The sequence below is a fragment of the Aptenodytes patagonicus genome, chromosome 3 (assembly GCF_965638725.1).
Source record: "Aptenodytes patagonicus chromosome 3, bAptPat1.pri.cur, whole genome shotgun sequence".
NCBI classification, from domain to species: Eukaryota; Metazoa; Chordata; class Aves; order Sphenisciformes; family Spheniscidae; genus Aptenodytes; species Aptenodytes patagonicus.
The window spans coordinates 51,824,416-51,850,158 of record NC_134951.1 but is presented as its reverse complement, the minus strand read 5'-3'; the positions used below and the strand labels follow the sequence as shown (position 1 = coordinate 51,850,158).

The 25,743-nt window shown below is 38.8% G+C and overlaps 1 protein-coding gene across 1 annotated transcript in view; it reads left to right on the top strand.

Annotated features, from left to right (window-relative positions):
- Positions 1-25,743, top strand: part of PREP (prolyl endopeptidase) — a 117,083-nt gene that overhangs the window by 85,030 nt on the left and 6,310 nt on the right. The window contains exons 11-13 of the mRNA XM_076333319.1: positions 14,552-14,688; positions 20,745-20,839; positions 23,775-23,906. Of these exons, the coding sequence (XP_076189434.1) occupies positions 14,552-14,688; positions 20,745-20,839; positions 23,775-23,906 (364 nt within the window). The remainder of the gene's footprint in view (positions 1-14,551; positions 14,689-20,744; positions 20,840-23,774; positions 23,907-25,743) is intronic.

Genomic DNA, 25,743 nt, shown 5'->3' with positions numbered 1-25,743 from the left:
TAGTGAGCGGAGCTGTTAGTTGGCATACTTGATCCCAAACTGCATTCAGTGCTTCGTTTCTTTCTCAGAATTCCTTAAAACACAAGGTGAAATAACATGGATTGAAACAGAGCTGTAACCATTGAACATAGTGTAGAGAATCCCTTTTTACACACAGGAGTTTTAAACAAGAGCTTAAGCAATTGTAATGGAGCTTAAAGGATTGTTTTACAGCCTCCCATGTCTTAAATGATTGTATCATTAATTGTGAATAAAAAATAGTTTTGATTTTTACAATAAATGGTGAAATACATTTTGCCATCAGGATAAAGATTTAAAAAGTCATTCACTTGGACACGTTAAATGAACATGTGTGTTTAAACCTTCAGGAATCTCAGTAGGTAGATTCTTTGCTGATATAGAGAGATTAAAATGAGAATGTTGTTGTTGTGAAAATGCTCGTTTCGTGTCCTCTTTCTATACAAATCACTGAAGATTTCATCCCTTCTCTTTTTTCTCCAGCTTTCATATTCACTCCTGTGATTGATCTCACCTCCAGTAATTAACCATGAACACATTACTATTTTAATTAACTCCCTTACTCACAAGATAAGTAAGAATTCTATTTAATGATTCTCAGTGGGAATCTTCTTTCAACTTTTCTTCTCCCTTTTGTATAAGCATATCAGTGTTATTCCTCAAAGGTAGTGAGTATTACTAGCTTCATTCTACAGGAGCAGAAACATTCAGAATGAATTTTGTCCGTGGTTGCACATTGATGAGGTGTTGCACTGGGGATATGTTTTGATGGTTTGCTGTTCTAATGGCAGTAGTTTACTACTCCTCTTTTTGCTGATCCTCAGAGTTGAGTCTTCAGATGTGGTTTGAAAACTTAAGACAGTTATTAGTCTTACACAAGTAGCAGTTCATAGAACTTCAGCATCAATAAAAAGCCCCCACTCTCGATATCTCTAATAATATTAAATGCTGACAAAACACTGTCTTTTGATCAGTATGGTGTTTGTGTGTCTTGGAATTGGCTGTTCAATCTGTACTATACATCAGTGGTGGAGGATTAAACACACAGGATGCTTCCACAAAAAAACTGCTCCAAAGCTTTGTGTTCAATTCTTGCACAGACCAAACAGTCATAAAAATGGAAAATTTCAGCACACTAAGGACTGCATGTATAGTCCTCTACTGAAAGAAAGAAGTGGTAGCTACCACTTCTTTTCTCTGTCCCATTTTTGAGGCTAAATGTCAAACTTCGGCGTGCCAGCATTGTTCAGAATGAGAGCGCTCCTCTGCAAGTGTGGGAATTTTTCTAACCATCTGCCCACCCATTACTTTGCCTCATGAAGCCTACCCAGGAGGGTGTTAAATTGTGATGATAATGCTGTATTGAGGACAGAATGCTCTGGGACCACAATCGTTGGTTTTATTCACACAGCTAGCAAAAGATCATTAGATGATTGCAGTTGTCAGTCATCACTGGTGTGGGCCAGCATTCGAGCCATTGATCCAGCAGGGAAACGCATTGAATTCCTTTACCAGGTCACCAAGACAACCAGACTCTTCTGGTTGTCTTTTTCGGTATTATGCTAGCAGTGTCATGTAAGTCTCTTGAGTAGTCATTAGGTTTCCAAAGAAGGGGACTTACATTTAGTAAGAACTATATACAGAGGTATATATCCATGTCTGCCATGGGATGTTTTTTTAATTCAAGCAGATTTCCAGAACAATAGTCATTACAGTTGTTTACTTGTTAGTGAAGCCCATGCTGCTTGAGAATAAAATATTGTGCACTCTGTTTATAGGTGTTTACACATCTGTAATATATATGGGCAAGTTTTAAAAGATTGTTTTTAATTTTAACATTTACATTTTTAATATTTAAAAATTTAAACCATTTGCTGAAATTTAACTAGTACAAATTGTCAATGCAAGTGGTGGTTTTTTTAATGTTTCTATTCTCACCAGTTGTTCCTGTAAATTTTATTATATATGTAAGCTCCCTGGATGGCCTTCACATCTCTCAAACAATCATGGTTTTGTGAAAGGTAGAAGGCAGGGAGAAGGGAGGTCCCTTTATCTTCTCCACTTCTACTTTTGAAGCCTCTCTTCTTGAAATCATATAAAACATGGGTAAAAGCAATCTCAAAAGATCATCTAATCCATTGCAGGCCAAGAGGTAGGATACTGGCTTTTCCTGCAAGAAGAGAGGAACCAGCTGTTACTGCCCAGCAGGTGATGTTGCAGTTGTGAACAGAAAAACCCATGGCAGAGCTGCTGTAATAACCAAGGGACAGAAAAACTGGGAAAGGGAAGAAACTACAGTGCCTGAATGTGGTTGGAGGTAGTGGCGGCAACGTGGGCATGTACCCATGTCCCAAAGCTGGCCATCGTGGCTACCAAGGCTAGAGCATGCTGATCTTGTCCTGGGCTCTGTGGCAGGTCACTTCTGCCTGTACCATTCCTGCCTGGCTTTTGTCTGCCTTGCACTTAAAAGCCTTCAGTCTCCCTAGGCAATCTGTCCCGGTGTCTCACTGTATTTACTGTTAAAAAGCTTTTGCAGGGAGCAGGGGGTCCGCCACAAGGTCTCACCTAAATTCCCTTGCTGCAGCTGAAATGCATTGCTTTGTGTTCCTCACAGACATGGAAGACAGGTAATTCTCTTTCTAGTTACAGCAAACTTCTGCATATTTAGAGACACTCACTGTGTGTCCCCACAATTTTTTTTTTCTTTAAACTTAAAAAAAAAAACAAACTGCACTCTGTTCAGTTTTTCTAGCAGATTGTATTTTCTGGGCCTCCTATCACTCTTCTTTCTTTCCCCAGAATCTCTTTAGATGGCCAGCATATGGTGTGCCATATTTTAAACTGAACACAGCACTCTAGCTGAGGCTTTGTAAATGTTGAATACAGCAGAAATACAGCATTACTTCATACTTCTTGTGGGTGAGACTTCAGCTTATATGTCGCAGTACAGGGTTTGCCTTTTCCCTAACAATTCATTGTTTGTTAAAGTTCAGTTTGGTGTGTACTATAACTCCAAGATACTTTCCTGAATTTTTTTTTTGGTCAGTTGTTCCCTATCCTGTAGGTGACTACACCTGTTAGAGTATAGCATGTTGCACTTCTGGCCTTACTGGATTGCATTTTACTTTTTCAGGTAGGTTTGCCTTCTGTTTGTTTCTCCTTCCAAAAAGCACTCCCTTGTCCCCTCTTTTCTGCAGTGCCTCAGTGTTTCCTGTTAGCAATTAAGCTTCCCCACAGCCACATGTTCCATTTAAATACTTTACAGTGGATGCATCTCTCATTCTGAATGGTGTCCCTGTAGGCTACCAGGGAACTGGGGTGTTTTCAGAAGAGAAACGGCTCTGGCAGAGCTGGGAGGTTTGTGTTTCAGAGCTGCAGGCCTCCAAGCACACAGAAGTTGGTAACTCGTTTATGCAGTCATTCGTTAGGCTTGGCATACAACTGATACAAAGAGGTTTAAGGTAGTACAGCCTGCAGAGAATAAAATTAGAAGGTTGTTGCTTCTTTATTTACTTGCGTTATCGCAGCACTTTGGAGTCTTAGTCATGGACCACATTCACCAGAGTGCTGGATAGCATACCAGTGCAGGCCATCGCAGGGCCCTTACCAACCACAGCTTGAAAGCAGGACAGAGAAATAAATTATGCATTTGGAAGATTAATAATTTTAACTATGCATTAACTACATACAGGAGACAAAAACAAATTATAATTGGTAATATTTAACACTAGTGAAAAATGCAGATAAACTTCTAATATATATTACAGTAGCTGTTGTGGTTTAAGCCAGCAGGCAGCTAAACACCACACAGCCGTTTGCTCACTTCCCCCCCTCCCCCAGTGGGATGGGGGAGAGAATCGGAGAGGAAAAAAAAAAAAGTAAAATTCGTGGGTTGAGATAAAGACAGTTTAATAGGACAGAAAAGGAAGGGAAAATAATAATAATGATAAAAGAATATACAAAATAGGTGATGCACAGTGCAATTGCTCACCTGCCGACTGATGCCCAGCCAGTCCCCGAGCAGTGGCCCCCCCGGCCAGCTTTCCCCCAGTTGATGTACTGAGCATGACGTCACATGGTATGGAATGTCCCTTTGGCCAGTTTGGGTCAGCTGTCCTGGCTGTGCCCCCTCCCAGCTTCTTGTGCACCTCCAGCCTTCTCAGTCGGTAGAGCATGGGAAGCTGAAAAGTCCTTGACTAGTGTAAGCACTACCTAGCAACAACTAAAACATTGGTGTGTTATCAACATTGTTCTCATGCTAAATCCAAAACACAGCACTGTACCAGCTACTAGGAAGAAAATTAACTCTACCTCAGCTGAAAGCAGGACAGCAGCCTAATAAAATTCTACTTGCTCTCTTCACCCAGGGCTAAAACTGCTTGGTAGATTAGGATTTTTGTTGTTGTTAATTAACATTCATCACTATGGTGGAAAACAGATTAATAGAGTTGAGAGTGGTGACTATTAATGGAAAATAGCAATTTCAAATGTTGGTGAGATCTTACATAGACTTCATTCACTCTTAGTGTAACTAAGTCGTTTATAACCCGGGAGCCTCTGCAAAGTAAATGAGGCTCTGTGGCCACTGCTTGGAGCAGACTTCGCAATTTAAAGGAAAAAAGGGAAGCAAATGATAGCATAAGGCTATGACCCTTGCTTTCACTGTGAACATGATTACCTTAGAAAAGGATGCATATTAACCAAGATGGTCATATAATAGTTATGAGCAGTTCAGTTTGTACTGAGAAAATAATTTTTATTAAATAGAAATGTGGGGGTTTTGGAGAACCTCTCAAAGGTTTATCTTTTATCAGTGTTCTGTAGCACACTCAAACCTCTTAACAATATGTTGGTGTTGCTGGACGCTTTCAAACGGCGTAGTCTCCATTAATACCAAACACAAAAAGTTTGCACTAATAACATGTAAGGCAGAGCTAAAAAAGCTTCTTAGTGAATAGCTTTTTATCTAGACAGCTTTGGCGTTGTTGTTTGGTTTGGGTTTTTTCCTGAAATTGTCATTCGCCGGTGAAAAGATAGGACAAATTAAACACAAAGTGCTTTGGTAAGTATCCAGAAATGCAGTTGTCAACTTGTGTATGTGGAACACTCGTGTGAGTGGAATCATTCAGGAGACTTCTCTCTTGTCCCTCAGTATAAGATCAGAAGTAGTAAAAGTTTAAAAATTATAAAATCTTGGGGCATTCTGAAAGAATGTTTTTTCCAAGGAAAAGGAAGGGAGGTGGCAGTTCAATTTCCACCCAGAAACAGTTCAGTCACTAATAATGTCAGGTTTTTTTCTGTGGGCTTTTGTCTGCTTATGATCCAGTACAAATTCATCAATGCGCAATTTTATTAAGGGTAATCTAGTTTGCATCTTCATTTAGCCGTTGATTTGATTTTATCAACACTGCCCAGAGGTACTGATAGAATATCATTTTCCTTAGATTAATTATTTCTGCTCTGTCCTTGAGACATCTCCCAGGAAATTTATGGGACAAGGGAAGCCTCCTAGAAATATCATTATTATTCATAGTAACTAGTTTTTCAACTGTGTAGATTAATGATATCAAGAGATAGATGATTTCCTTAGTTCTGGCTTGCTGAACTCATGGACAGGGAAAATTTGATACAGAAATTCTCCCTGACAGCTCCCTGAACTGCTTGCTTTTCAGCCAATTTGTCAATTATTTTTGAAAGTAATAGTGCACAGTGATCACTGCTAACAGCTGAAAATATACAAGATGCAGAAAAGCCTTGAAGCATAATGGTAGAATGCCTAAAATCAGGGAATCTTTTACCAATAGGAACATCGCTGACTTTTTCCTTCCACTTATCGGTGTTTTTTGAACTGCTAGCACTCACTGAAGTTGACTTGAGATCGTTAGACATTTGAGCTGTTGAGTGTGACTATTAGCAGTTAAATTCCTTATGACTGATATGTTTGTTGAATTTTGCTGTCTTGTTCACATTTTGCCCAAGAAAGAAGATTGCTGCAAACTGTCCTTAGTCTTACGGCTTTAAAAAAAAAAGGCATTCCAACAGTATTACAGGGATGTATCAGCATACTTTGTGGTGTTCCTGTTAAGAAGTACCTTAAAGTCTTGTTACGACGTTTGTCTGGAAATTACACCATCGAGTGAAATTTTTCCTGCGTTGCTTTATACTAGTTTTGGTTTAATTTTTTCCTAAGTATTGCTACAACAGGGTCACAAAAACTCATTCTCATCATTCTCTTCTACGTCCTGCTACTCGCTGGGCGATTTTTCTTCATTGTACAATGAGTACTGCAAATCTGAAAACAATAGATGAGCCTGAAGTACTGTCTCCACAGCAAGGAGGTGGTCACCAAGACACAACTGTTGAAATCAATAGCATCTGATCCTTAGAATTATTTTCTTCTAAGCTAGCACCCCAGATATTTTCTAGGACTAGTTTATCCTCGGCCATTCTCAAGGGTTTTTTTCTTCTGCTGCCATTTTGGTGGGGTTTTTTTAATCATGTAGGGGCACAAATGGGTAACTTTAAATTCAGGCTTAAATCTCAGAAATTAAATTATTTGTAGCTATGATTTGAGTGAGAAACCACACATGGAAGTGCTTCACAATACTTTTAAGTGACCTGCTTATTTCAGTAAGTTCTTCAGAATAAATATTCACAGGATGAGTGATCTGGGACTGATTTTGAAACATGCATTGTCCGGTGTAGATGATCTGTTTCTTTTCAAACCAAAGAGTAGAAATGAAGAGTATCAGCTATTTTTTCAATATTGTGCTAGCCGCATGCAGAATTTTTGTAGGTGTTTAGTGATGTATACCACCTCTGGTTTTGGGTAGCCAGCTTGACATCTATAAACAGGATACAGTTCTCTAAGGAAGAGAGAGCGGAGTGCTCCGAAATTGTCCAGCTATTGAAAGTCATAAATAAAGCTTCTTGGCAATGTGAGTGGAATATGTGGGTCCTGTTGGGGCTTTGACACAAGCTGGGCACTTGACATCACCAGTGTCAAGATTGAATTTGTTCTATGCCAGAATTTTTGGATACAGGTTTACAGGTGAAATTTGAGCAACCCGAACCATGTAGATGCCCCTGCGTTAGGGAGAAAAAACAACAGGGTTTGTATCCTCTTTTTTAAGCTTGTAAAAGCTCAACAGCGAAGCAAGTTTTGAGCAAGATGGAGTCAGAAACAGAAAAGCTGGATTAGCCAGTTACTGTTTGAGTGAATATCTCTCTTTCTCAGCATGTTGAATTAGATGTGTGCACCTACCACAGTGTAAAACCGTAAATAAGAATAGTTATTGTGGAGTAGTTTGCATAAGGTAAGTTCTTCCCCTTGCTTACCCCGTGGTAACTTGCCTCTACATTTTTATTCTTATAGTGTTTTTCATTAGGACTTGAACTGATTTCCAGCATGGTGAAGATAAGTGGTGTTTGCTTTCTAATGCCTACACACTATTACAGTGAGTTGTCTCCTGTCAGAGCAGTTTTCTCAATGAAGTAAAGCTTAATTTAATGAAAGAAATAGCACTAGCCAGCAGCTGTTACTTATGTTTTTATTTATAACAGTGTGCTACTTCAACTGATACAGCCCTTTGCTTATCTCATGCTATACTACTTCAGAGTAATATATTTCTTGAATGTGTAAGCGCAGAGGTAATTCAAGAAAGAGACTGTAACTGTCCCTGGGACTTTTTTCTGTTTAACATGACTATAATGTATATTTAACTCAAAAGGTAAATGTTACCTATCTGATATCTGTCTGTCTCTACACTGTACACTAAGTTTTATTTAAGGCAAATTGATGAAAGAAAAGGAATAACCGTACATGGCAGATGCTAATTATTCTGCTGCAGGAAGCCCTGAGATCACACTGAAAGGGGCAGAGGATAAACATTTAGAGAAGAGACAAGAAGTCTTTCAGGTTGCAGAAGTGGAGTAAAGGGGTCTCACTGGATGCCATTTACCACTAAGGCTTTAGGTAAACGGAATGCTGCCTTTTAACTAATCTAGAAAAGTGTGATTTAAAAGCAATTTCTACCATGGCGGTCCTGCAGGATTTCTGAACTTTCAGCCATATTTTTCTCTTGCCTTCCCCTCCCTCTTCCCACCACCCTGTGAGATACCTCCCTGTAGTCATTTGCAGCTAGGCAGCCAAACTTAGTAAGGAGGCATTTCTTCTAAAAGACCATCTCCTGGTACTTTGCCTCTGTCAGCATGAGGCTGCTTTTTGTGCCGGTGGGTGGGTGGTGAAACAATTTCTTCTAAAAGGTTTCTTGATTATTTTAGTAGTGCTTTTGCAGATGTCTGTAGTGGGTGTTCTTTCTGGGTTTTACCTGCACGAATTTTTACTGTATTGAGTTACTTTGGCCCCTGTCCAGGTCTGTATTAAGCAAGCTTTGCAACCTGCACAGAATTGCTTTGAAGCTAATTTAAGAGGCTTAAAGAAGATTGATGAGGATTCCCCTCTGAAGAAAGGAAACCTCAGATTCAGTGGATTTGCTGTGTAGTGGTAATAGTTCTTTACTACTTCTCCTGACTTCTGGTTCATCCTGTATATAGGAATACAAAAACTGGTGGTTAGTAAGAGCTGCTCTTATAGATGGCCATTGGCTGGCTGCCAGAGCTGTCCATGGGGCCACTGGTGGTCTTACACTTGGGTCCATGCCACTGCTGCAATAAATAAGGCATTTTGCTTGTGATGTGCTATATAGTCTTTAGCCCCAGACTAGTATCGGGTTTTTTGTAAGGTCAGAGGCGATGAGGGATTGAATGGGCTGTGGGGAGGTGGTGTGCATGGCAGCGCATGATTCTTTTTGAATCAATGAGATTTCTCTCCTGTCCTCTCAAGGAGAGGATTTCTCCCTGCCTGCCAATGCTGAAGTGTTCAGACTTGCTGGTGTGAAGGCAGAGTCTTTGTGACTTGCCTTCCTGAAGCACTGAGTAGCAGCTATTAGGACTTGTCAGTGGGAGATGTTGCTGTATAGCATTGTTCAGCCTCGGGCACCATTCTCTCTGTACTTAAATACGGGTTTGAACACCCTGATGCCACCGTCTGTGTAAGAAAACTTTCTCCAGGGACTACTCCCTTAAGTTTACTCTTCCAGACATCTTTCAAAGATAGTTGTGTGAGATTTTTAAACTGGTGAGCCTTTCACAAAGCATTTGCGACGTTTGGGAAAATGTGAGCGACGTTAAGTAATTTACTATGAATTCTTTATGCTTTTCTTCCCCAAATCTCAAAACACAAATGTTGGTGTAAGCGTGATGAGAAATCTTCATTTCACACTCAATGAAGGAAATACTTTATGTGAAACTGGAAGCTTGACATGCAGTTCCAGGAAATAAAAACTGAAGTAGTCATTCCCTTTGATCGACTGCTCAACACAGCCACGCGTGCTTCACTTGTACCTGTCTCTGCTGGGACCCAATGGGATACTGTGCTTCTCTAGCGCTGCCTGTAACTTTGTGGTGGCTGCTAGTGGAATCACAGCAGCCATGTGGAAGGGCAGCCACTCTTATCTAGAGGCAGAAAACAATTGCTAAATTTCACAGGACTGCTACATCTTGTATTTGTTTCAAATGAAAAGAAATTATCTCAGTAAAACTATATAGAAGACATTGGAACAAAACTAATTTTAAAGGCATTGTCGTGGTGTTATTAAACCTAAATTATTGAACGTGCATTTTTAACAAGGAGTATTCCAGCATGATTTGTATGCCTTTTTAGTTGCTCTTTGTAAAATTCTTTGGCATTTTGCACAATGGATGTCAATTTAATGACAAGTGTAACTCTCGCCTGGTTTTGATCAAGCACACAAAGACATGGAAAGAATTGATATCTCTGGTATGTAGTACCTAATCTTGAAAGAGAGGTTGAGAGAGACATTTTTAGAATCACTAGTGGCTTTCTAAGAATAATTAGCCCACTGTGACTTAAGGGGTGTTTTCAAGTCCCAGAAGTCAAAGTTTCTTTTCATATGTAAAATTCATGTGTTATCTGCAGGAAATAATTCTTTCTGAAAAGCCAAACTAATCACTTTTTAATTGGATTTTCATTCTCTTTGCCATTAATGAGCGAGTCAGAAAAATTATAAAAGGTTTCTAGACATTGAGGTATTGTTCACAGCTTAAAAATATATGCATTAGACCTGTTTGGATAAGATTATTTTTTATTTGTGGTTTACAGCAGTATTTCAAAACCTGCATTGAATGTTACCTTTATAAGGTTAATTTTAAATCTGTACAAGTTTGGGGTTGGTTTTTGCTTAGAAGGATTTTTGGTTTTGTAAAAGTAAGATGATTTCTGGCGTACATGCACTTTTTTCCCCAAACAATTGTAATTACATACATCTTTTAATCTCTCCATTATATAAAGAGAGAAAACATTTCTGAAAGGGAGAAGAAGTGAAACTGAATACTCACAAATTGCTGAGTTTTTTAATTTTTAAAAATTGAAGTTTCTATTCAATGTCAGTAGTTTTAGGTATGTTTAATTATGTGGCACAATGTGAGTATTCAGGCAGATTAGTTTTATTTCTTCATTTGTTGTGATGATTGTATCACTTTGTTTAATATTCAAAGATACTGATTTCATATTTACTCACAAGAGAAGTGCATAGTGGATGATTGCCAAAATTATTTTTAGGGCTGTGTGTAAGTCTCAGTGTCTGGCTATATTATCTCTATAGACAAATGAAAGAAAAACTTTGTCTTCAACCTCTCTCTTTCAAATCCTCTTAGCTTTTTAAAAGGTAAAATACTTAGTTTTGCCTCCTGGTGACTTGAGATGGAGAGGATGCTTCTTGTCACTGCAGAGGCAGAAGTGGATAAAGAGATTAAGAGTCTTTCTGAATTTAGGTCTGTGTCTGCAATACTGGCTGATTGTTCCCCTCTTCCCTAAGTGAAGATTCACCTAACATAAATACTGCACATTTAAAGCAAATAATAATTAGGAGGACAAAGACCTCCCCAGGAGTGAATGCACAGAACTTTTTTATCCTACTTAACTCCTAAGTAAATTTACAAATCCTATCACACAGCCATTAACTGTATTTACTTGTAAAACTTACTCTGTAAACTGTCTTGGAAGTAAACTTCCATTGTCTTCGTTAGGTGAAAATGGAGTGTAAATTGCTTTCAAATGCTAAGTTTAAAAAAAAAAAACACAAACAAAAAAACCCAACAAAACAAAACCACCACTCTATAAATATATACGTATGCACTAAAGAAGAATGACTAAGATTGTTGTTTGTGTAGCTTATACAGCTTAATCTTCATGTAGTTTATAGTAATGAGTAATCGTGCAAATAGTGTTGCTTTCTCCCTGGGTCATAAGAAGAAGAACAGGGGCTATAAATTTATGCCTCAGGTTCTGGCATCTGAATTTAAAGTGATTCTTTCTGGCACTGAGACCCCTCTGCTGTGTGACAGATAGGGACATTAGTGTGAGCCGAAGTTAGCTACAACTATTTCAGGGCTGCTGTATTGTTCCAGCGGTATGCTCCTAGAATAGCATGAAGGGTTGCATGCAGCAGGAGCGTCCTGTCAACCACACAGCATTGCTGGTGCCTTCCTAGAGGCTGAAAATATTTATTTTTAGCATGTCCCCCCTTGACTGGTGAGTTTCAGCATTCATAATAATATGTCTGAAGCATTGTTCTCCATCCTTTTCCCTCCAAAATCACTTTGCTGATTTGTCTTCTGCTTATATGTGCTAACGCTGTAGCAACATGAGTCTTTATTTGAAAATATATGAGCAATGAGTAATAATATAATGTGACCAGTACAAGTGGATCACTCCTATCTGTGATAAAGCAGAAAAGGTAGTACCCTTTTATGAGCATTTACTCTGTAAAAGCTGACAGCTTCTAAAATTAGGCATGAAATACCATCTTGGGGAATTCTTTTTAGGGCTTGCCCTTTCCAGTTTACCTTAATCTTTGAGATAGAAGCACGTCCCTTTATTGGTTACATGAATAAACCATTGGACTTGCTTCAGAGATAACACCTAATTTAAAGGTGAGATTGAATCAGTTGTTGAACATAGTCTATTTGGAGAAGCTTAAATAGCTTCACATATCTCGGTGTCTCACTGAATTGATTTCCACCCCCATCCCGTTTGTTCATCTTGGAGGGAGAGGTAATCATTATTTTAGCAAAGATAGGAGTGAAAACTCTTAAATTGCAAATGTCACCTTGACATGCATCTTTTTGTTGTTGAGTTTTCATTTAATGGTATGTTATTTAATCTTAACTGATGATGATAAAAGCCCTACTGAAGTCAGTTTTCAGAGTTGTTTAAAAAAAAGAAAACAGCCCCTTGTTCAGAAAGAAGCAGGAAAATTAGTGGCATCCTTTAATCATCAGGAAAGGACTGGCCAACAGCAGTAAGTTGCTGGAAACATAGGAGGGCCGGGTGCTCGCTTCCTGTGAATTGCCAGCAACAACTGGAGTTGATGGATGGCACGTTAGAGAGGAGTCTCTCTGGAACTCATCACCAGCCTCAGCAGTTCTCCTGTCCATCAGATATTTTATTTGTTTATAGTGTTCAGCTAAATACTTAAAATGAAAATCCTTTGTATTCTGCTGCAGTGAGTTCTGATGAGCGCTTTGTCAGTGAAGATACAGTTGTGGCAGTAGTTGGAAACAGTGATTTCATCTGTGTAAAAATGCCTTCAGGCTTTTGTTCTGAATTTTTGCATCTGCTGGGAACTGTGAAATACTGAATCTTATCTGGAATATGTCTACAGGTTTTGGTGAAGCCTTCGGAGGTAGATGTGGTTTCATTTGAAATGTCTCACAGTTCCTTAGCAATGATTAAACTAAAATTAAATGTGATTATTTTGTTTTCAACATGCCATGTGGATTTATATGTTTCACATTATAGGAAATTCTCAGAATAAATGTGTTGCACAGGTTCATATTACTGTTGGAGTTCATGTGTTATAAAAATAGATCCTGTTGATTGTGTGCTTTATAAAGCATGGTAGGTCTATTTCCTTTAGAAGCACAGAGGTTGTAAACATGCAACAAGGTGATAAGAATGTCATTCTTCATTTGCTTCTTCTTTGTCCTAATTAGACTAGAAGCTGCAAATAATGATGCTAAAACAAAGCAATGAAAAGTAGTCAACAAGAACTTTACGGCAAGCAGTAAACTGCACTCACACCCACGTGTTTTGCTTGACTGGCAAAATAAGACATGCTGGATCCTAAATTAGAGCATGCAGGCAGATACATGCATCAAAACAACAAGATATGGGAACTGTGTTAAGCAATTGCAGTCTCTGTGTACATGGAATTTAGCTTTTAAGTTCACACAGTGCTGTGGCAGTAATAGAAAGACATACGAAAGCACGTGCTACATGGATACTTGGTGTTTTGGGAGCTGATTTCCTGAAAGCCAGCAGGTAGTTCAGTTGTCTTGCTGGATGGGTTTGGGGGTTCTGCAGCATTAGGGCTCCTGGTTCTAGCTGCTAGGTAATGCCTGAAAATGCACCGAGTGCTACGAAAGTTTCTGTCATGGCTTACGTTACCACCCTGATGAGGTGCGGTTGTCATTGAGACCACCTGGAAAGACTGGCCAATGCTTAGTCCACTTTTGCTGGATGCAGACTTGCTTTGGTGAATTCATGCTGTATGTACAAGTGTTGAGTAGTCAGCTTTTTGCTGTTTTCACAAGGCTTAGTAAGAAACAGTGTCTTCAGCTATTCAAAGTTTACTCTCTTGACTTGAATCTGGTGGGTGGAGTGACTCCGTTGAGAAATGTTGTTAATGTCAATGTACTAATACTAAAACCAAAATACCGTGACTTTTTAAATATCTTTGGCCTTCTGCTTGGGATTAAATTTATGTTTTTACAAGCAAAGGCTGCTGCATCAACTGATATAAAGGAATTCTCTGTGATTTCAGTGGTACAAGACCAGATCTTCAGAGAGTTTTACATATTTATTTGGTAGTAACATAGCTCTCTGTTATCCAGAACAATGTAATGTTTGGTGGGGTCTCACTAAGTCACCACCCTACCACGAGTGTGTGTCTTCTCTGTCCACTGTTCTCTAGTGTCTGAAATTTTGAATATTTAAAAAGGAGAAATTTTTAGAAATTACAATTTTAGATTGAAAATCTGGTTTTAGTTCTCTTCATTCTCCTTGCCAGCTCAGTCTTTGTTGCTTTCATATATGATGGACCATGCAGTTCTTGTGTTTTCACAACACCAGTCTTCCCTTGCAGAGAATTGTATCCTTTTTGTAGCATTTTCTTAAACCCCCTTGTATGTAGAATTGATGGATAAGATGCGTAAAAATGATACTGTCATACCTTTTGTATTGTCTCATTTTGATACATTTTCCAGAGCTATTAAGCAACCAAGCAGGTGATGGCCATTACTGAACCTGACCTGGGCAATTGGTGCAGATTGTTTGGAAAGTTTTACCCATTGGACACCATGGAATTGATCGCCTCTGATTCTTGTTAACAGCAGCTATGGAGAGTTACAACAATAACAGCATTTCAGATTTCTTTTTCTCTTGTCTTAGGTTTTCTACCCTAGCAAAGATGGTACTAAGATCCCGATGTTTATTATTCACAAGAAAGGAATTAAGTTGGATGGTTCTCATCCTGCCTTCTTGTATGGATATGGAGGCTTCAACATATCAATTACACCAAGCTACAGGTAAGCAGGGTAATTTATACCTTCTTCTGAAGTATCTGGTATTCACAACTGTCACAGACTGAGGGCAGGGTGCACTATGGATCTGACAGAGTAATGCATTTGAGGTCCCTGAGACACAAGATGGGGGCCATAAGGACATAGGTCACTATTGTCATCAGTGTCCAGGCATCATTTGTCTGCTTTGTTAGTTCTGAATTCAAGGGTCACAGAAGAAATGTATGTCAGAGCAGAGAAGTACTGTGCTGTTCTGAGGTTTACAGCAGGCACCCTGCCCTTTTGATTACACCTTAACCTCTTCCTGCTTTGTCACTGAGCTCAACAGAAAAGCACATGGACATATTACATTAAGCAAGTATTTGAGCCCTTTGCTGAACTAATAACACAGGAAGTTTTCTTTTTTCCAAGTTACACAATTACCTATGCCTAAATAGTATAGAAAATCGAGTATTTGTTTAAATTAATGTAAATAATTAAAATTTAGCTGTATTTTCATATTATACTTTTGAGGAGATTACGTCAGAAGCAAAATCCTACTGTGTTCCCATATAAACAGGGAAGAAGAAAGATGATTCTGTCTGGAGATGCACATGATACAGGCTCTGCATATGCAAAGCGATGCATTGTAAATCAAAAATGCTGTGTGCAGAACAGGATTTGTAGCCCTCAAAAGCCATAAGCTTTATTGAATAGATGATCTCTTTAAAGAAAAGGCTTATTTCCTCAGCAAGGGAATTTGAATAGACTTACCAAGAGGCAGTGATTGTCTGTAATACGTAAGAAATGCTCCTAGGCAAGGCAGGGGAAAACAGAAATGCAAAAGACTTGAATGGAGAGCAGTTTTTCAGATAGTAGAAGAGCAGCTCACCAACACAAAAATAATTTATTATGCAACCATCCTATTAAGTTTAGGTGCTACCAGTTTTGCTTTAGAGCCAGCACACTTCAAGAAATCCTTTGTAGTGCTTGCTCTTCCAGGTCACTGTGATTGTATTTCTAAATAGCATTTACAGTTTCTCGTTCTTTCTAGCAAATACCTTGTCTAACAATGGACCTCCCATCTTGTGTTCTATGATTATTTGAATGGTTTTTATCTGCCTTGTAAAGCTACACTTTTAATTTCCTGTGGGTTTTGAGAGAGACAATTATATAACCAAAATAGTTTTTAAATTCCTTTTTAGATTAGGCTCAAGCACTGATTTATTACAGTTTATTGTAGCTGCTGAAAACTGTGATAAAACTTATCATGTTTTCTTTTTTAAAGTAAATATTATCTATCTATTGATTTAAGATAAAATTTCACATACTGCAGAGCTGACGCGAGCTGGCTGCTGGCAAAAGGAGAAGGTATCTCACGGTGCCTCCTTCCACCTCCCTGGTGCTTGCTGGAACCTTTGCTAAGCTGATTTACCTCGCAAGAATGGCAGAAAACTATCCCAACAAAAAGGGGTGGGTGGTTTTCTGCCATCTTGGCAAGTTAAAAATTGACTCTCGTAGGAGTCCAGCAAACAGCAGCAGGAGGGTGCAGCTGACAGAAGAGAGGAAGGTGGGAGGTTGGAGCAGTGACCTATGTCTTCCTGAGCGCTATGAAACCTTTATTATACAGTTCATAAAATAAGAATATGAATCTGTAACAGTCCCTTAAAAGTAAATGCACAGAGAACTATCAGTCACCTCCAGATCAAAATACATTATCCCACTGACAACATAAGTAAAACATGATTGGCCACACCTCCCCCCTCATTCTCTCCCTGTAATACCAACATATCCCTTCTCAGCCTTTCTCTTTCTAACAGAAAAGTAAGAAAAGCCAAAGCCTTCTAATTCATCTTTATGGTTAATAACCTGAGAACCGAGTACTCAGTAAGGAAGTGTGTTCCAAAAGTAGGCAGGTAAGATTGGGGAAAGGAAATTGCAATAAAAGAATTTATGCCAGAAAGGCAGGACGTCCAGTTCCCCCTTTACCTGGCAGATTCAAGTAATGTTTGACTACATCCCTGTTACTATGTACTGCAATATTCCATGAGTAGTTCCCAGGTCCGTGTGCTGCTCCAGCCACAGCCCAACACCACGATTTGGTCACTTTTTGTAGATGACCACAGGCACGAGTGCTAGAAAGCAGCCACAGGATGGTCAAGGCTGAGGCTTACCACATAGTTTACCTGATCCTGAGCCAAGACATGGCTATGGAAACGCAACCGAGTAGTAGCCTGCTTACCTTTAAAAAACAAACAAAAAAGTTCCTGGATTTTTTATTTGAACTTAAGCCTCTTACTTTTCACAAAGCACTCCACCTTCTCCTTTCCAGTGGTTCGTTTCTGCCCTGTATTTCTTCAAGCCACTACAATGTTTTCTCACTGGTATTTTGCACATGTCAACATGAGCCAACTCTCTGGCTTGGGGAGCTTATTTCTGCTTAATTCAGAAACTGATGTTGCTTTTCATTTGTTCTCCAACACAAAAAATGAAACTAAAATCTTTTTCACCAAAAGCAATAGAAACAAACCAACAGGTTAGAGGATCCAGAAATAACTATGAGAATGATAGGCCAAAGTCATTAAGTCAGTTACAGTAGTGGTTTATTTTTGAATGCAAGCATGCATCTTTTATATGCTCCTCTGGACTGAAGAGCTGCATTTGGTAGCATTTTGAGTATGGTGCCCGCTAAAGCACTGTCATTAATTATACAGCCTGCATAGCAAGTGCAAGTTAAGGCTGATGGAACTGACACCAGTGGCTTGGCAGAGCTGCTGGGGAAACGCCATCACAAACCCACCACTAATGCCTCAGATTTGGCTAATTACCCAGCAGGAACCAACGTGTTTCCCTTCACTGTTCTGTATCTGCCTGTGTGGGTACAGGAGAAGCAATTTCTACTGCATGCTGGAATACAGCTGATTGTGAAGCAGGCTGTGAAATTGCATTTCACTGCTACAGGGCCAGGTTGTACCAAGCCTTTAAGCAAAGAGGTGGTGCGGGGAGAGACTGTAAGCCCACAGAAAGGTCAGGCAACGTAGCAGCCACCGCTGCAGAGTGCAAGGTTACTCTTTTGGGTTACTTTGTTACCACTCCCTCCTTCTCCACAAAAGCCAAGAAAGCAACCACGTCCAGTGACTCAGAATTTTTTTCCCCATCACCAGTGTACTAGCCTGCATTTCTCTGTCAGCTGTAATACCTGACAGCAGATCAGTAATTCTGGAAAAGCATTCTTGCTCCTTGAAGCACAGCTCCTCACGTTGCTCTATACTGTAAAAAACAATACCTGTTTTCTTATTTTTTATGTTATGCTCCTTAAGAGTGATAGGATCTGGAAGGAGCTCTCCAGGGAAGGAACTATCTTCTGCTCCTTCCACTGGCTCCTTCCTGACCCTGTTTTTCTTTACCCAGCTCCCAGGAGAGAAGGAAAAACAGGGATAATAAGCAAAAGGCTATAGAGACTGTTGGGAAGAGCAGGGAGCCAGACCTTCCTGTGCAGAATGAGACATTTCGTAGGCATCCAGGGCGACTGGGCAGTTTGCTGTGACTCAGACAGCAAGTTGACTTGAAATCAAATCTGGAAGCAAGAACCTGCCTGGAAGAACACAGGAGGCAGTAGCAGGGCTGCGTATAAAACTTGAATTTTGTGCTGTCTGATCACTTGGAATTTTCACTTTTTTTAAACGTTAATGAGTCCTGATTATATACTTATAAAACCTGGTTCCTTGAACTTAAAAGTCACTTTGAGAAAGCTTGTTATAAGCTCTAGGCACATCTACTTCAAAGTATTGGTCAAGTTAGGGTCCTGACTCACTTTACTACTGCCCGTACCAGAGTGGGTATTAATTAATAGTCATTGGCAGTGACATTACTAGATGTATATGTTGGGGTATATGGGGTAATATTTTCTGAGGTGTCTAAATCCCAGTAGTATTGCTGAGAGTGAGCACAGATATACTAAACCTTACTTATAATTTGGGCAATATAATGATTGTTACCAAACTCTGGACTTTATCCTATTGAGGGTCTGTGCAACAGAAAAATTGTTTGTTTGTGGAAATGGGGACTAGCGTCCTATAATAAGAGTACTTGCATATCCTGTGAGATCCTAAGTCACTTACACTCCTCCAAAAATTATCATCAAGGTACCATCTCTGTTAGAGGTGTCCATGAACAGGATAGGATGCACTCAATACTTTCATTTTGCGTTGCTCGCAGATTCTTTGCTGGTTAAATATGCTGATCCCTCAGACGGGCACAGTTTCTTTCAGCAGATGGAAGAGGATGGACTCTGTTCTGGAATTTTTTATTTTTTAAATATTCTCAGGCAATATATTTGGGTAGCAAGCTCTTACCTTACCTGCAATTCTTATACTTGCTACCTTGGATTACTAGGAGATCAAGTAAGTTTGGACCAAAATGTTTCCATTGATTTTGTTTGGGACAGAGACAGGGAAAAGAAGCGCAGAATATTCTGGGAGGTTTTGTGGCTCTAACATACCAAAAACTAAGAAGCCACAATCTCATGAGGCAACCTACTGTCAGGCTATTCCACATTAGCTGTGCAGCAGCCTGTCGAAATTAGGTGTCTTGGAGTTTGACAGAATAATGCTCTCTGACCTGTGCACAGTGTGCTTATCAAATATCAATCTTGCATCTGATCAGCATGTCACAGCAATCTAAGAAAAGTACAATTCACAGTGATGGACTTCAGAATTGATTTTACAGAAGCAGAGATAATTCATGCCTCCTGAGCCATCTGATGGCCACAGATAACCAGCCTAGGTAGAAAGTTTTTCCTTTGATGAGTTATGAAAATACAGAAATCTCTTATCAGTCATCCTCCTGCTTTTCTTTTTGTTTCCTTAATCCTTGGTATGTGCTGTCAAGAACAAGTGCCAGTACATAGATAATTGCTTTGGGAGGTACGAAAAATTTACCTGTTTTGATACTACATCCACATGAGACACACTGTAGGACTACCATCTTTCAAGACATTTCTGATAAGCCATAGGGGGACTTAAAGGTAAAAAGGCCCAGTCCTTGCTCTTGTGATTGAATAGGATTAATTTCTGCAGGCAGTGGTTTCTTGCATGAGCAAAGATTTCAAGTAAATAAGAAACTTAAACCTACTAGAGGAAAAAAAAGTCTTGTTGGGATTAAATTTTAGTATTTTACTGGTCTCCTTGGCATATGTGTGGTTTGCCATCTGCAGCTTCTACTATGTTAAGCTGCTGCCTCAGCAGATCAGAGATCTATTTCTCTGAATTGTTAAATACAATTTAAATTACTTCAGTCCCTTTTAAAAAGATAGAAATAGCTTTGATACTTTTGCAATTTGACATTTAAAAAAAATATGCTACTTTAGCTTTCAGCGAGGTTCTAGAGATACTAGGGAAGGCAGAACTTGTAATTTTATTTTTTAGTGTTTGTTTTGTATTTAGCAATGCAAGTGGAAAATAAATAAGAAGGGGATTGGCCAGAACTTGACTGCAGATCCTGGCACAAAACAATGGTAGAAGCAGAGTTTTTCTTTGCAAACACAGTTTTATAAAGGTCCAAAAAGAAGTACATTAAGCAGAAGTTGAAAATACCTGCTCATAAACAAAGATCAAGTGCTGATCTTAATTCTTTGCTTTCTTCATTTGGGCTAAGCCTTCCTTTCCTCTGAAAAAGCAGAGGACCCACGGAAGAGGAACAGTTCAGAAAGCTATAGTGGTACGGCATAGCTCTAGTCCCCACCCTGAAGGCTTTGAAGATGATAAAAAAAATGGTGACACGTCCTAGGGGGGGGTTCTTCTGTTAGGCAGAACCACTGGCCACTCTCCTCCGAAGTGCAGAACTAAAGGAGGAAGAATGGACCAGCACTGGTTCCTTCCTCTCCTGAGGCTGCAGAGGGTTTCATTTCCATGGATAACCGTTGAAAAAAGCCTGGCTACTCAGGTATGCCATCAAGGGGGACTTCATTCACGATTTTATAATTGATTTTGGGAGAGATCTTTCCCTCAAAGTATTTTTGTAAAAGTGGTAGGGATATAAAAATTGGAAGTTAAAAATAATCCTCTATCTGTTTGCTTTTTCAGTGTGTCAAGACTTATTTTTGTGCGACACCTAGGGGGTGTTCTAGCGGTGGCGAACATCAGGGGCGGTGGTGAATATGGAGAGACCTGGCACAAAGGTAAATCAGTCCAAGTAGAGGAACAAAACTGCAGGCTTAGCAATGAAAATGACAACATTTTCTCTTCACTCCCTCTTCCATACTCACATCTCCTTTTGCCTTTTATTTATTCTGTAGAAAAGTAAATTTTTTCCTTACTCATATGTTAGATCTGTACGTTGTCCAGTGTTATCTGATGGTTTGCATTAGATTGTTTTAATTTCTGCAACCTACTTAAAAATAGTTTCGTAGAAACACAATATTTACCAATAAAATTATTGCCTTTTTTTAAGCAAGATCAAGTTCCCTAGACTTAAGGATTTGAAAATGCAGCTATTTATCTTGAACTGATTTTCAAAAAAATGTCTGTCTGTATTGCAGGAGACCTGGCTTGCTTTCACATACCTTTTTCATTGTTTGCAGGTGCACATGGCCCCACAATTCTAGATCCCCAAGACAACAGCACTGACTATTTAGACTCTGTTGGTATCACACAAAAAAAATAAACCATTTGCAGAACCTTACAGAAGGTGTAAACTTTTGAGTTCAGAATGTAACTCCTCCAGATTGTTTTTGCACAATTTATGAATAGACCCTTTTTTTTTTGTATTTAGTGAATGTGATTGAAGTTCATATGAAAACAATCAGCTCCACAGGTGCAGTGACATGTCATCCCCTCCCCACTCTCCTAGGGGGTCCAACTTTTTCTAGGCAGGCATTTGACCTTTTTGGTTTTTTTTAAGCTGACTTTTATGCTGCAGGGAAACCAAGTCACTCACTACAAAACCCTGTCAATCTCTTTTCCCCTTTTCTTAATACCTTTGATGTATTTCTCTCCATGTTTTTCCCATCCAATCCTTGTCTTAATCCTTTGATTGTCCACTTGCCCTATTGTTGACAATTTTCTGCATCCCTTCACCAGAGGAAAAAGCTGGAAAAAGTCCTACTCATCTCTGTAACATACCCATCACTATTTAATGGTGACACCTTATTCATATCCCAAGAATCTGGTGGATAAGTTGCTGGAGATGTTGTCAGCAAGGCAAATGCACCAAAACAGTGGTGTTTATGATGCAGCAATTTGCCATGGGAGTAATTCATAATAACTTTTTATCAAACAAAACGGTATTCCCAGATCATTACATCTTGGTTTTACTATTTCATCTGCGGTAACTTTTTGTCTGGGTCATTTCCTCACAATTGAGTTGAATATATAATAGTTTCATAAATAGAAGCTATAGATGCTTGCAGATACAGGATATTATTGCTAAAGATGAAGTATCCTTCATTAATTTTAATTTGCCAATTGGTTTGTAATAGGTTTTAATAAAATTTATCTTAATATGATAATGCTTTTTTGGTCCACCTATTTCCTGCTTAATTTTGACCCAAGTCTTTTATTGCAGTTGCATAATAAGCTATGTATCTGTTCTTTGTTAATTCCAGAAGCAATTACAGAAGTCTGTTTGCTTAGGCTTAATTGTATAGATAGGATTCTGACCTTACACCAGACCAGAACTTTGAGCAAAGAGTAAGGTTTATTTCTCCTTTATTGCCACACACTTGAAGACTTTTTTGTTGTCCCAGTATGTCTCTCTTCAATGGTCTTGTTAATGTGAGAATATTGTGTATTTGTTAAAAAATAAAAAATTAAAAATTTACTGGTCCCAGTTCTACAAAATCTGTATGACTAAATGTCATAGTTATCTTACCAAACTTTTGCAACATAGAAATGAAGCATCTGGTGTAAACTGGCTGTCTAGGATCACTGGATGGACAATGGAGATAGAGACACCTCCAGATTATAGCTCATCTCACTTATTTTAGGGTAGAGTTAATTATCCTGGAGGTTCCTGGACCATAGTGGGAACCTTAGGCAATTAGCTTAGAATAAACATCCAGCTTTTAAACAAAGTAGAAGGAACTGGAGTTCCACTTCTGAATCCACTAAGCCCCTCTTACCTGGCTGGACCACAGCCTTTGCTACAGGAATATGAGGATTTTCTTCCTAGTTCCCATTTCTTACTAGCATTTAATTGCCTGAGAAAGAACATACCAGGTCTTAAGGTAGGATACCTCCAAGGAGAAGCCAGTTTTAGTCCCTTCCCAAAGCATCTGAAGTGGGAAGATTATGAGAATTCGTCAACTGTGAGTTCTCTAGGCTGATATTCTTCTGCTCAAATAGTTGAAAGATTGTAGGGCAAAACCGTCCTTTTCCTTCCTTATCCCACCCTGCAAAATTTTTTGTTTTGAGAACTGGAAGTCTTACCAATGATGTCATCTGGACCTACATTTTCAGTCATGATTTATTCCTCATACATCTGATCACGTTTGGAATTTTGTTCAACAGGATGGCAGCATCTTAAGCATTTCCCTATTGATAGTTAATTAATAAAATTTCAAACCAAGATGCAACTCTGAAGTCCTTTTTTGACCATAGGTATATATCATCTGATTTGAAAACAACTAACAGAAAAAAAAGTAAATTACCAGCCACATATTCTATGTTCAGGAAATTAGAAGTGCGTATTTTATATAGCTTATTTTGTAAGTTGAAGCTTTATTGCCTTAAGAAACTGTGACTGAGTTTAATGCTGTTAAAGTCCCATTAGATCAAACCACAAGTGGATTGTATGTGGTCATTTTGTATATATTTTGCAATGCAAAGCTTTTAGCTTTAATTTTACTGGTTAGGAGCATTACCTGGCACTCACTCCACAGTATAGGTATGTATTATTCAGAGTTTCTGAAAGCATTAGAGTTATCGACAGAACCATCTTATACCCTCTCTGTGTTGAAAGAATCTTTCATTTTTGCTGTCTTTCTGAGCTGCATCAATTATTAAAATGTTCATGAAACTGGAATTGTTCCCAGGTATTTTTGCACACGTTTTTCTGAAGAGACGGTACCAAATGGATTTTACAGCATCAACTGATTTGTTTTACTTGTGTGCTAGGTGGTATCTTGGCCAACAAACAAAATTGCTTTGATGACTTTCAGTGTGCTGCCAAATACCTCATCAAGGAAGGCTACACATCCCCAAAGAAGCTGACTATTAATGGAGGCTCAAATGGGGGCCTCTTAGTAGGTAAGAACTGCTCGTGTATTTCCTGGGTTTGGTACTGGGTTCGTCAAAGTAAACAGACAAAAATTTATGAGATCCTCTTTTCAAAAGTTGCCAGAATGTCAATGCATTAATATATACCAGGTGTTAAATACATATAATTGTACTCCATTTGCTGTTTGCATAGGACGTTGGGATTCTGCAGTCTCTAGCAAAGGCTGACTGTTAAAAGCCATGCTTACAATTACTGTCTTGTGTGGTAGAGCTAACCCTGTGGTAGAATCACACAGTAAGTAAGAATGCTTTAAAAAACATTTGTTTTTTGATTTTTCTTTCTTAAGGCTAACCATTACAGAATAATTACTGAGTAACCAGAAATCTGTTATATAGCATTGGGAAACTTTGTGCGGTCTGTAGCGTAAGCCAGAATCCCATGTCCTGTAATCCTTCATCAGAGTTTCTCGTTTACTCTTTCCGTAGTCATGCATTCTTGTTCTTAGAGAGCAAATGAAAACATGACAGTTCTGCATTTAAAGCCTTTGTACAGGGACATGTAATAATTTGACTCTACTTTCACTGTGTGGTTACATGACCACAAATAAAATCATGAATATCTCTGGTGAGAAACATAAAACACAAGCACAGCTACTTGAAAAAGTCATGAGCTTTTGAGGGACTGTGTAAATGTAGCACTTCAATAGCCCTCTCTTAAACAGAAAAGCTTGTCACAAAAGTGTCTGAGAGTCTAAGCAGTATTGAAAGAGCTACAAAATTTATTTCTGATTAAATCCCTGTATCTGAAAGTAGTAGAAGGAAAAGGGAGGTGATTTTGTTCAATTTTGAAAGGAGAAGAAAACACAAATGAATAATATTGGGGATTGTATTTTTCTTAAACAGCATGAAAGGCATGTGACAGTATGACAGAGTTGAGCTACTCATGTGAGAAGGAAAAAAAAAGCATTTCAAGTTCATAAACCACTGACGTATAGGAAATGAGCAGATTTACTAGGCACACTCTTTGCTTGCTCTTCTTTTTATACTCCTCCCTATTTGTCTGCTGCTGAATACTGGCTCTATTGATTTTTTTTTTTTTTTTCAGTGAACTAGCATCCAGCATAAGAAACAGGATTTGGAGTTATACAGATCTTTGGTCTAAGGCATCTTGGCTATTCATGCATTCTTATTTTTAAAAAGCAATTGTTTTAAAGATAAATAACAAGTACAAGTAAAGTTGTATTTTTGCTTTCTGCTTACATGCTTCTCGGTTACAGGTGGCAGGAGGTATTTGTGCATTGTAAATAAGAGCACCAATAGAAATGGATGAATATGGTAAAGGATTAAAGGGTTTGCACACCATTGGGAGTGCAAGCATTGCACAAATCAATTTTATGTGAGTGTAAATGTATATTTGGAAATGCAGTTAAACTGTCAACATGTTACATAGCTTCTGAAAATCCTGTTTTATGGTTACATGGACTTCAGTTTCAGACAGGATAAGATTCATCCTACCCAGCTTTAGTCATAAAAAACCATGTGTTTCTGGCTGAACAAGTCAGCTGGGCTCCTTGTTTAGGTAAAGGGAAGCGAGTGACATCTGCAGAGTGTAGGTCATTCCAGTAGGAGACAGGTGTTAGGAATCTAGACTTCCCTGCTCTGAAAAATCTGTTGTTAGAAACCTTCCCTTGCACTTGCAGATGGATTACAGTCCAGCTGGATTTCCATGCTCTTGATTAGCCAGATAGGGATTCTCCTTGACTGGGTAGAATTAGGTGAATTTAGGAAATTCTTGTAAGTGCTTTTTCATCAAAGCAGAACTAAATTTTGCAATAGATGTTCATGCAGCACTAGAGAGCATAACTCA